At 65.3% G+C, this 11,869-nt stretch overlaps 2 protein-coding genes across 2 annotated transcripts in view; one reads left to right on the top strand and one right to left on the bottom strand.

The window, feature by feature from the left end:
* Positions 1-1,888, bottom strand: part of EMIHUDRAFT_450670 (hypothetical protein) — a 2,428-nt gene extending 540 nt beyond the window's left edge. Inside the window, exons 1-4 of the mRNA XM_005776431.1 lie at positions 1,318-1,888; positions 943-1,014; positions 236-298; positions 27-83 (exon numbers count right to left, since the gene is read on the bottom strand). Coding sequence (XP_005776488.1) covers positions 27-83; positions 236-298; positions 943-1,014; positions 1,318-1,824 — 699 coding nt within the window. The 5' untranslated portion in view covers positions 1,825-1,888. The remainder of the gene's footprint in view (positions 1-26; positions 84-235; positions 299-942; positions 1,015-1,317) is intronic.
* Positions 1,889-10,717: 8,829 nt separating this feature from the next.
* On the top strand, positions 10,718-11,401 carry EMIHUDRAFT_207135 (hypothetical protein; the record flags this gene model as incomplete). Its single annotated transcript, XM_005776430.1, has 3 exons — positions 10,718-10,882; positions 10,924-11,154; positions 11,231-11,401. 3 exons carry the CDS (start codon positions 10,718-10,720, stop codon positions 11,399-11,401), a joined length of 567 nt encoding a protein of 188 aa, XP_005776487.1.
* Positions 11,402-11,869: the final 468 nt, after the last annotated feature.

Below are 11,869 nucleotides of genomic sequence, written 5' to 3'. Positions count from 1 at the left end.
CGTACCTTGGGGGGGGGGGGGGCTGCCGAATTGATGACGTCGACGCCCTGCTCGCCGAGCTTGCGCAGCAGCCCGCGCGCAACCTAAGGTACGGTGAGGTGAGGCGATCACGCACACACACAGTGGTGTGGGGCAGGAGGGGGTGAGTCAGCAGGGTGAGTCAGTCGCATCTCTCGCAACCTCGCCGTCCCTTATCTCCCCATATCTCCCCGTATCTCCCCGTATCTCCCCATACCTCGCCGTGCACGAAGGGGGTGACCGAGCACGCGAGCATTGCCCAGTCGAGCTTCACGTGGTCCTGCGACCAGAGGCAAGGAAGGGAAACCTCTCCACCCACAAGGTGGTGGGGCAAGGGCCAGGGCAGCCCTCGCCACTCCACGTCTAAAGGACAGGAGCCCCACGGGATTCAAAGTGCAAGGCCCGGTGCGCGTGGGTGGGCGGCGTGAGCGACGAGAATCCCGCCAGCGCGAGGCCGGCGGCGGCGGGCGGCTGGAGGCGAGGGCGAGAGCAGCGGCAGGCCGGACGGGCGGCGCGCGCGGGGTGGGTGTTGGGGGGGGGGGGGGTGACAGCGGGGGAGGTGACGGCGGCAGCGGCGAGGGAAAGTCGCGGGGCCTCGAGATGTGGGGAGATATGGGGAGATATGGGTCTGGGCTCCGCATCTGGTTCCAGTGGCCGCCGTCGCGTAGGAGCGAGGCGTGTGTGCATATAGTGTCCGCATCTGGGGCAGCCAGCAGTCGTCCCGTAGGAGCGAGGCGTGTGTGCATATAGTGTCCGCATCTGGGGCAGCCAGCAGTCGTCCCGTAGGAGCGAGGCGTGTGTGCATATAGTGTCCGCATCTGGGGCAGCCAGCAGTCGTCCCGTAGGAGCGAGGCGCGCGCGTGGGGTGTGTGTGTGTGTGTGTCCGCATCTAGTGTCCGCATCTAGTGTCCGCATCTAGGGCACGGGGTCCGAGACGAACCCGACCACGCTGATGTCCTTTGCGCCGACGCCGATGGACTGAACCTTGCCGGCCGCCTGGGGAGGGAGGGGAGGGGAGGGACACAGGTACAGGTACACTTCTCCACAAGGGTGGTGGGGCAGGAGGGTAGAGGGGGGGGGGGGGGGGGGGGGGCGACCCTCGCGACTCCACGTCTAACGACAGGAGCCCCGCGGCCTTCAAAGTGTGCAAGGCCCGGTGTACAGGGGTGGGCGGTGCCTGGGAGCACTCGGCGAGACTGTCTGGAGGCGTCGAGGGGCCGTTTCAGGCCGGATACTCGGCTGTATCTCGACTGTAGCTCGGCTGTATCTCGGCCGTAGCTCTCGGCTGTAGCTCGGCACCTTCAGCTCCGCGAGTGCGCGGTAGGCGCCGAGCACGTCCGCCCTCCGCGCCTCGAGGTCCGCCTCGTCGGCCGCCGCGCCCAGGTACTCGTCGGGGTCGTGCACTGACACGATGCGCGCCTCGTACTTTCCGAGAAGCGCGTTGCCCTGCCGGTAGCACTCCATGATGCCGTCGTACGAAATGGCCTGGACGGCGTCATTCTTCAGGTTGACCCACGCGCCGGGCTCAAAGGTCGGCTCGGGCGTGGTGAGCGGGACGCGCTTCCAGCCGAGCTTGTTGCTGATGAGAACCTGCTCCGGCTCCACGCCGAGCTCCTCGAGGCAGCGGCCGAGCTCCTCGAGCGCTAGACCGGCACCGTACTTGCCTGCGCTGTCGAAGAGGGCTGTCGGCACGGCCTTGAGGACCTGCTCGACGACGGCTTTCTTCTCGTCGTGCGTCGGCTCCACAAAGAGGTTGCCGAGCGCGGACGTGCCGAAGAGGACACGTGGAAGCGCCGGCTTTGCCATATGTGTACTGTGCAGCCGCCGCCACACGTCGGAGCCTGCGACAGGGGGCGGTCGCCCTTCGTCGGTGAGCTTGAAAACCTAGGAGCGGGCCCAGGATTGTGCCCGGCTGTGAAAAGAATTCTTGGCAGGTCGCCCCCTTTGTGGCCGTTTTACAACATTACAAGCGGATGCGGACGGATGTCACAGGGGCTGTCGGTACCACAAGTGCCTACCAGCCACACGCTCGATACACGCTGTGCTCCTCGTCAGTGTCTCGCCGTCCACCGCTGTGTGGCGCTGTACTCGAGATCTCGAGTAGATGCGGGGCGGCGGTTGCATGGGCCATGGCGATTTGTCATTTGAGCACACATACCCCTCCTTCCTGAGTCACCAGAAAATCCCAACGATCCTTGAGCGGAGGCCGCCTAGGCCACTTTTCCGGCCTCTCCGCGGAGAATCTGGCTTCTGGGAGAATGGCTACCATAGCCTAGCATGGCACCCGCGGGCAAAGCTGCCCCCGGGTCCCTAGAGCCCATGGGCATTCCCAAAGGATATGTCAGCGTGAGGTGAGGGCGCAACGGTGGGGCTCACCAGCCCCTCAAAGTCGGGCCTCGGGCGGCGGTCAGAGGGGCGGGCAAGGGCACGTGGGAGAAGGGTCAGTGCGGCCCACAAGGTGTGAGCTACCCCCTCTCCTAGGTGTGACTCTACAGCCCCTGAGGCCCTCTGGGCTGGGCACCATCAGCTTGGGCAGAGGTCCTCGGGGTGGGAGCCACGCGAGCATAGCGGGTGGGGAGGCCCTAAAACGGCGGGAGGGGTAGGGCTATATCGATAGAGCTAGAGGGCTCAACCACCCCTCCACCCCTCCACCCTCCACCCCTCCACCCTCCCGGAGCGAGAGGGGTCCGTCCTCGAGCCCTCCCACTTCCACCCCTCCGACCAGAGGGCTCGCCAGCCCACAGGGCTTGAGGGGTCCCCGTCGGATCGGCGTCGGGAGGGCTCCACAGGGTCCCATAGGGCTAGCGCGCTGGGAGGGTGGAGCGGTCCACCGGGGAGAGGGGTCAGGAGGGCTGGGCGAGGCGGGAGGGGTGGTGGGGTCCAGGAGGGCTCGCCGCCCCCCCGCCCGAGCTCGGGTGATAGGCAAGAGGGCTCGGGCGCCGGGTGGGCTCGGAGGGACGGTCGGACAAAGGGAGGATCTTCGTGGCGGGAGGGCTCGAGAGGGGTCGGAAGGGCCTCCGGGAGGGGTCGCAAAAAAGAATGGCGCGGAGCTTCCGAGAGTGCCCGCCACGAGAGGGTTAGAGGGGTCGGAGGGGTTTAGAGGGCTGGAGGGCTGCAGGCCTGCTGAATCCGCCCATGGACGCGGGTCAACCGGCGACGGCGCCCGTGATCGAGGGACCGGCGACGGCGAATGAGCTGGTCTCTGCGCCGCACGACTTCACCCACGTTCGCGACTGTGGCCATCCAACAGTCTGCCGGCGCGGCGGGCGCATTCGATGCGCCGGCCGCGCCGGCAGACTGCCAGTGCTATCCGGGCGGGCCTGCTGCGGCAGGGCGCTGCAACGCCGCCGCCTCGCCGCCACAGCAGCGCCGCCCCGCATGGCTGCCGCCAGCAATGTCGCCGCCAGCCGCCGCCCCCAGCCGCCGCCGCCAGCTGCCGCCAGCACTGCAGCGACAGCTCTCTCTGCTGCCCAGGCGCCGCCGCGGCCACGAGTGTCACCGCCACGAGTGCCGCCGCCGTCAGCGTCGCCATGGCCGCTGCCGCCGCCAGGCGGGCGAGCGAGGAGCTCCATGTGAGTGTGTGTCTGGAGGCTGTCCCTGTCGCTTCCGTTTTAGCGGAGAGCAACCCCAGGTATTTCGAATACCAAACGCGCTTCGTGTTTGCCTTGAGGAGCGCAGCGACGAGTCCGTAAGGAGCGGCCCCAGCTTGCTGGGTGCGGCGCCGCCGCGCGCCGTATCGAGAGACTCTGTCGGGGCAGGTTAAAATAGCGCCGCAGGCTCCCCGGGCCGTCACTGGTTGGGTAGTAGTCTAAGTTCTGAGCCTGGAGGCCTAACGGGTCTAAGTGTGGCTAGCCACGCTGGAGTGCTTGCGCGGTCTAAGATCAGCGGGAGCCTCTTACATCGGCTAAGTCGGCCGTGGACGGCCTGGGGCCAAGAGGCTCCCACCGTGATCAACGTACAAACGATACGGCGCAACCCCCAAATTTTCTTCGCCTGCGGCGGGCGATCGGTCCTTCTCATGCTCAGCAATCGCCGCCTCAGCATCCTCCTCTTCCGATTCTCGTTGCTGCTTCTTGAGCGCAATCTTCGGCGACTTCTTCGCCAAACAGTTCTCACAAATAGCCTCAAGCTCAAACAAACGCATGTCAGAGAAGTTCAGAGAAGCCTGTGTATGCTGGTCCTCTTTGAACGATCCGCGCGTGAGGTAGCATAGGGCCTTGTTGACAGCAGCCAGCTTGTTGCGGCCTTGGCTCGATATACGGCTATTGTAAAAAGCACCGCATTCAGCGTTCGCCGAACGACGCAACGACCTCCACATGTAAAGTACGACATGCAGGTGCCGTCACTGATGCGTGATGCTGATGGCGATGCACACCGCGTGTCGCGCGTGTGTGCGCGCGCGCGGTCTCGAACCCACACGCGCGCACTCGCGACTCCGACAGCCGACACACACACTGCCCCCGAGAGCGACTCACGCGAGCGACCCGGGAAGGGAGCCCGCGCCACACCGGTCGCGCCGCGGTCACCGCGTTCTCTCGGCCGCTCCCCGAGCTCTCCCTTGCTCTCACGACTACTCGTCCTCCTCGCTCTCCTCCTCGCTGCCCTCCTCGCTGGCCTCCTCGCTGCCCTCGTCGACGATCCACTCGTCGTCGCTGTCCTCGTCGCTCCCCTCGTCGCTGCCCTCGTCGCTGCCCTCCCCGTCAGAGGAGAAGGGCGTGCTCGGCTGGCTCGCCCACACCTCCAACTTCTTTGGCAGCAGCTCGTCCTGCTGGTCGCCGTGGCCCAACCGGCCCTCGAATCCATCGCCCCAGCTCCAGACGGAGCCGTCGGCGGTCATGGCGAGGCTGTGGTTGCCTCCCGCTGACACAGCGACGACGCGCCGCCCTGCAAAGGCCTCGACCTTCTTCGGCAGCAGCTGCGACTCCTGGTCGCCGTGGCCCAACCGGCCTTCCTCGCCATCGCCCCAGCTCCAGACGGCGCCGTCGGCGGTGAGGACGAGGCTGTGATCGATTCCAGCCGACACGGCGACGACGCGCCGCCCAGCCAAGGCCTCGACCTTCTTCGGCAGGAGCTGGTCATGATGGTCGCCGTGGCCCAACTCGCCACCGCCCCAGCCCCAGCTCCAGACGGCGCCGTCGGCGGTGAGGGCGATGCTGTGGTACTGCCGAGCCGACACAGCGACGACGCGCTGGCCAGCCAAGGCCTCAACCTTCTTGGGCAGCAGCTGGTTCTGCGCGTCGCCGTGGCCCAGCTTGCCAGAGGCTCCATAGCCCCACGACCAGAGGGCGCCGTCGGCGGTGATGGCGAGGCTGTCGAAACTTCCAGCCGACACAGCGACGACGCTCTGGCCAGCAAAGGCCTCGACCTTCTTGGGTTGCCATTGGGCCTCCTCGTCGCCGTGGCCCAGCTGGCCACGGCTTCCATAGCCCCAGCTCCAGACGGAGCCGTCGGCGGTGACGGCGAGGCTGTGCAGAGCTCCCGCCGATACAGCGACGACGCGCTGGCCAGCCAAGGCCTCGATCTTCTTCGGCTGCCACTGGTTCTGCTCGTCGCCGTGGCCCAGCTTGCCATCCCCTCCATCGCCCCAGCTCCAAACGGAGCCGTCGGCGGTGATGGCGAGGTTGTGGAATTCTCCAGCAGACACGCTCACGGCGCGCTCGCCGCCCAGAAGGGGTAGGCGGGTCGGCGTGTTGAGCCGCGTCACGCCCTCGCCGTGACCGAGGAGGCCTGGCGCGTCATCCGCCGTTCCGCACGACGACAGCCGCCCCTCGCCGTCGATGAAGAGGCTGTGGGAGGAGCCTGCCGCCGCCCTCGCCGGCGGGTTGGCCTCGTGCTGCATGGCCGCAAAGCACAGCCACCGAAAAGGCAGCACCGGAAGCACGTAGCCATGCTCTTCAGCCCGCAACTGCAGAGCCTGGACGAGAATCGAAGGCTCGCGCGCACCGCCCGCGGTCTGCGGAGGCTGGGACTCGGTGAAGATGCCCGACACTGCTCCGGCTTGAGCGATTTCAGCGGGGCTGAAGCGCGCAAGGATACGCGCCAGCAGGTCCGCGGGGAGGCTCAGTAGCGGCATCAGCTAGCCTAGCGGACTGAAGGAAGGGCCCAGACGCGCCCTTCCGGTTTTCTCCTTTTTCCTCATCTAATCCTTTCGCCTTTTCCCTTAAACCGGACCCTTTCTCTTTTCCCCCATTCCTCTTCTCCCTTTTTTTTGCGTGCCTACATACTACTAAGTGCACCACGTGCCGTGGTTTCCGATTTTCTCCGCTCTTGAGTGGCAAATATCCTACAATAATGAGGGGAAAATAAAACGGTCATGTCAACTCTGAGACGAGATGGGATTTAAACACACTGGGACATGTGTCCCCGCCCTGCACGATCTTGGTGTGAGGGATCTTCAATCCATGTCCCCTCACCCCTCGTCACAACCCGACCGACACGGAAGAGCGGCAAGAGTTGGGGCTGCGGCTACGGCTGCGGCTACGTCCTACGAGAGGGGCCGGGGTCGCGGGAGAGGTAAGGTAAGGTAAGGTAAAATTCTCCACACACACGAGGTGGTGGGGCAAGGGGGGGCAACCCTCGCGTCTCCACACGTCTAACGACAGGAGCCCCACGGCATTCAAAGTGCAAGGCCCGGTGCGCGTGGGTGAGCGGTGTGTGTGTGTGTGTGTGTGTGTGTGTGTGTGTGTGTGTGTGTGTGTGTGTGTGTGTGTGTGTGTGTGTGTGTGTGTGTGTGTGTGTGTCACGTCACTGCATCCTCTGCCAGTTCCTCCCGTCGCCTCTTCTTTGTTCGAATGTTTTTCAATCCATCCTTCACGAAGCCCTCCCATGTAGCTAGCGTTCTTTCGGATAGGCCGATGACTTTTAAAGGACTTGTCCTTTACAAAAGGACACCTTGATCTCGCGTTTTCGCTCCCATTGAGCTCTCTGCAAGCCTCTCCTGGGCATTGAGGTATGCTACCATGTCCACCTGACAGCCTCCAGGCGGCGGGGTCACGACCCAGCCCAAGCAACACATTCAAAACCGACCCGGAGACGTACCCGCAACCGCTTGTCCTTTACGCCCGCTAGTCCTCATCACTGTCTACAATCACCTGCCGCTTGCGTAGGGGGGGGGGCTGCAGCCTGGGAGGAGGGCGCTGCAGGCCGCTTGGCACCTTTGGACACGCGCCCAAGCACTCCCTTCACCATCTTCTTCACTATGAGCCCGCCCGGTTTTGAGCGTGCGTCCCAGTCGCTGCAGCGGCTCTGTCAGCGGACCAATCTTGCGGTAGCGGCGATCAACTGCTGCTGCTTGGCGTTGCGCCTTCGGGGAAGGATGTGGTCCTCCTCTGTCAGCTGGCTGTTGGTGGTGAAGATGCGTGGCATGTACTGCGGGAGGGTGCCATTGTTGTAGCGAGCGGCATTTGATGCGCTCGCTTGGCGGTGAGCTGGCTCAGCACGTCTTCATTCGAGAGCTCGCCGCGGCCGAGTGCGGCGTACGTCAGGTGGTAGTTGCGGGCGGGTTGATGACGCTCACGTCGGCCGGGGCACCACCCACTAGCTGCATGATCACCGGCTGGTCACTGATCACCGATCACCGGCCTTTGGAGAGTTTTCTAGGAGTACTTATTCAGACGGTGATCGGTGATCAAGTTTCGGCGGCACGTAACGTCCAAAACAAGGCCACGACTGTCGTCCCCCCGCACCACCGGGCACGGGGAAGTCGCGAAGGGCAAGTGGAGTGCGGGAGGTACGACTGGGCCGGCGAGCGGGGGCGCGCGTGGCGCCCTTCATGAACCTGTCCTTTTAGTTAGGACAAAAATCTTTTTAAAAGGACACATGGGGCTATCCGCTTTGCGAATGTCTCGAAATGGCCAGCAGGCGCTGTCTGCTCGCGACCTGTGCGGGCCGCTCGTCCTCCTCGCCCTTCTTTCGTCCTCCCGTCCCTCCCCTCCACCATGGCCTCCTCGGCACTTCTTTCTCCATCCGCCTCGCCCTGCCTTTTCGTATCGTGCCGTTCGCCCTCCATTCGGTGACCTCCATGGCTGTCCGCCTCCTTTTGGGTGGCGCTCTCGATACCGTTGCGTCAACCTCGACGTCGCTGTCGCCCTCCCGGTCCCCGCCGTCGCCCGTGCCTCGGTTCGCGTCTTCGGTAGCGCCTCCGTTGTTCCCTCGTGCTCCTCCGTCGCCCTCTCTGCTCGGGCCGTTCGCGATTTCGCTCCTCCTGCGTGTCGCCCCTCCGTCTCCTCCCCTGCCTTCGTCGTCATCGTCGCTGTCGCGAAAGCCCTCCGGTCCCTCGATTCCCTCGTCTATCCCCTCCGCTGCGTCGTCCCAGTTTATATCCTCATCCTCTGTGCGCGTTGTCGTTCCCTCCCCTTCTCCATCGTTGTCTCGCCTCCCCGCTGCGCCGCTTGGACGCGCCAATGAGGGAGGCGCTGAGGGCCCAACTTAAAAATCTCTCTCTCCCAACACGCAACAGCAGAATCGTGCTTTTTCATTTGGTTAGGGTAGGCGTTAGGGACGGCAAGGGAAAAGAAAACGTGAACCTTGTGTGGCTTGTGACAGCTGGCGTGCGCCTGACAGTGACGTTGTGCACATGCAGGTTCATGCGGTCTCGAAGTCTCGATCCCACGCGCGCGCGCGCGCACTCGCGACTCCGACAGCCGACACACACACTGCCCCCGAGAGCGACTCACACGAGCGACCCGGGAAGGGAGCCCGCGCCACACCGGTCGCGCCGCGGTCACCGCGTTCTCTCGGCCGCTCCCCGAGCTCTCCCTTGCTCTCACGACTACTCGTCCTCCTCGCTCTCCTCCTCGCTGCCCTCCTCGCTCTCCTCCTCGCTCTCCTCCTCGCTCTCCTCCTCGCTCTCCTCCTCGCTGCCCTCGTCGTCGCTGTCCTCGTCGTTGCTGCCCTCGCCGCTGCCCTCGTCGCTGCCCTCGTCGCTGCCCTCGTCGCTCCCCTCGTCGCTCCCCTCGTCGCTGCCCTCCCCGTCAGAGGAGAAGGGCGTGCTCGGCTGGCTCGCCCACACCTCCAACTTCTTTGGCAGCAGCTCGTCCTGCTGGTCGCCGTGGCCCAACTGGCCCTCGCTCCCACAACCCCAGCTCCAGACGGAGCCGTCGGCGGTCATGGCGAGGCTGTGGTTGCCTCCCGCTGACACAGCGACGACGCGCCGCCCTGCAAAGGCCTCGACCTTCTTCGGCAGCAGCTGCGACTCCTGGTCGCCGTGGCCCAACCTGCCAGAGACTCCATCGCCCCAGCTCCAGACGGCGCCATCGGCGTTGAGTGCGAGGCTGAGGTGCCGCCCTGCCGACACAGCGACGATGCGCTGGCCAGCCAAGGCCTCGACCTTCGTGGGCAGCAGCTGGTTCTGCTCGTCGCCGTGGCCCAGCCGGCCAAAGCCGCAATAGCCCCACGACCAGAGGGCACCGTCGGCGGTGATGGCGAGGTTGTGGTCGCCTCCAGCCGACACAGCGACGACGCGCTGGCCAGCCAAGGCCTCAACCTTCTTGGGCAGCAGCTGGTTCTGCGCGTCGCCGTGGCCCAGCTTGCCAGAGGCTCCATAGCCCCACGACCAGAGGGCGCCGTCGGCGGTGATGGCGAGGCTGTCGAAACTTCCAGCCGACACAGCGACGACGCTCTGGCCAGCAAAGGCCTCGACCTTCTTGGGTTGCCATTGGGCCTCCTCGTCGCTGTGGCCTAGCCGGCCAAAGCCTCCATAGCCCCAGCTCCAGACGGAGCCGTCGGCGGTGACGGCGAGGCTGTGCAGATCTCCCGCCGATACAGCGACGACGCGCTGGCCAGCAAAGGCCTCGACCTTCTTCGGCAGCCACTGGTTCTGCTCGTCGCCGTGGCCCAGCTTGCCAAAGAATCCATCGCCCCAGCTCCAGATGCTGCCGTCGGCGGTCAGGGCGAGGCTGTGGCAATACCCAACCGACACGCTCACGGCGCGCTCGCCGCCCAGCGTCGACGCGAGGCGGGTCGGCGTGTTGAGCCGCGTCACGCCCTCGCCGTGGCCGAGAAGGCCTGGATCGTCATCCGCCGAGCCGCACGACGAGAGCCGCCCCTCGCCGTCAATGAAGAGGCTGTGGGAGGAGCCTGCCGCCGCCCTCGCCGGCGGGTTGGACTCGTGCAGCAACGCCGCATAGCACAGCCACCGCACGGCGCAGCTCTCGCCCTCTGGCTGCGCTGGCAGCTCGAAGTCGCGCTCTTGCGCCCACAAGCGGATGCACTGCTCCGCGAGCGAGTGAAAGAGGAGAGAGACGGCCGCGACGCGAGCGATGTCGATGGGGCTTTCGAAGCGGGAGAGGACGCGCTCGAGGAGCTCCCTGGGGAGGTCGAGCAGGCGGGCGGGCGGCGGCGCGTCTGGGGAGGGGGCGGCGGCGGAGGCGGAGGCGAGGCGGCGCGAGCGGCGGCGCGGCGGGGTGGACATCGTGAAGAAAAGACGCCGCTAAATGGCGAGTAGAGGCCACGCCCACCCAGGGTACCCTCTCGAGGGACCCATTGGGGGACCCATTGCTCTTTCGAGGGCTCGCCGGGGCTCTCTGCTCCAAGAGACCTCGGGAGAGCGTGCGTGTGCCTCTTCTCGCCAGCGCCCAAACGAATTACGCACATAAGAAAAGAAATGCGCGCGGGTTTTGGCTTGGAAACACTTTTTTGGCCCGTGACGAAGCAATCATCGATCGGCCTGGGGCAGCCAGTCCACTCAACGAGGACTCTCATGCTCATGCTCCGCTGCCCACTCGTTCTCACGCTGACTTCGCGCCGCCCCCTCCTCGGCATGCGCACGTACCCCCTCCTGGGCATGCGCACGTACCGTGGCCACGAGGACATGCTGACCGCCAGCGAGGCGTGCCGCTCACTGTTCTCGTCGCCTGTCTGTGATGTCGAGACGAACTGAATGCTACACGCACGCACCTGAAACAGGCGTGGCACTCGCTCGTTCCTGAGCGGCCCCTCGGCAGCGACGCGGCACTTCAAGACGCATTCGCCAAGCTCGACCTAGATGGCAACGGCCATCTCGATGCGCGGGAGCTGAAGCAGGCGCTCCTCTGCGCCGCGAGCAAGACGGTCACGATAGAGGTGGACATCGACGACCGTGTGGACGAGATGATCGGCTGGGCGGACATGTCGGACGATGGTGTTGTCACATTCGAGGTGCGTGTCCGCCCGCCACCGCTGCCCAAGGCTCGCACGTGAGATTTGCCATTCCTTCCGCCGCGCTCCGCCGCAGGAGTACAAAAAGATCATCCTCGCGGGCTGCGCGACCCGCGACGGAGGCCGGGTGAGCGTGCGCAAGGTCTCGGCCGTCGCCTCGGCCATCTCGTCGCCGCGCACGGCAGGCGCCTCCGTCAACTCGACGACCTCCACGCGGGGACCGGACGGTGACACAATCTACCTCTGACATAAGCGCGTGCACGTGCCACGAGCCACGCGACAAGTGCCACTCTGCGATTCTCTGCCGTTCTGCTTCCTGCTCGTGGCGCCTTTCCCTCCTTCGCGCAATTTCCGCACGCCATGCATCGAATGTTGCACGCAGATGTGCTGCTGCTTGGGGGGCCTTTGCTGCTTTTGCTCGGCATTCCGTGATTCGGCCGTTGTCCCGCTCCCTTTTTTGCATGCGTGCTGCCGACCGCAGCCGTGAGTAGTGTCTGTTGGTGGCCCGAGTATATTCTGCCTGTGCTTGCTCTTCTGTCCTGTCCGGGCTGCGGAATGAGGCCAGGCGAGGGGCACTGCTATCAGAGGCCACGTGCGGCTGTGCAGGACCGAGAAACTCGGCAGCATCGAACATGGCGAAGACATCCACATTCTCGCCACGCCCGCCCTTGGCGAGGGAGGTCAGCATCTTCAGCCGGATCGTGCTGTCGCTGAA

Source organism: Emiliania huxleyi (genome assembly GCF_000372725.1).
Source record: "Emiliania huxleyi CCMP1516 unplaced genomic scaffold EMIHUscaffold_28, whole genome shotgun sequence".
NCBI lineage: Eukaryota > Haptophyta > Isochrysidales > Noelaerhabdaceae > Emiliania > Emiliania huxleyi.
The sequence above is the reverse complement of the archived record's forward strand: the minus strand, read 5'-3'. Positions and strand labels throughout refer to the sequence as shown.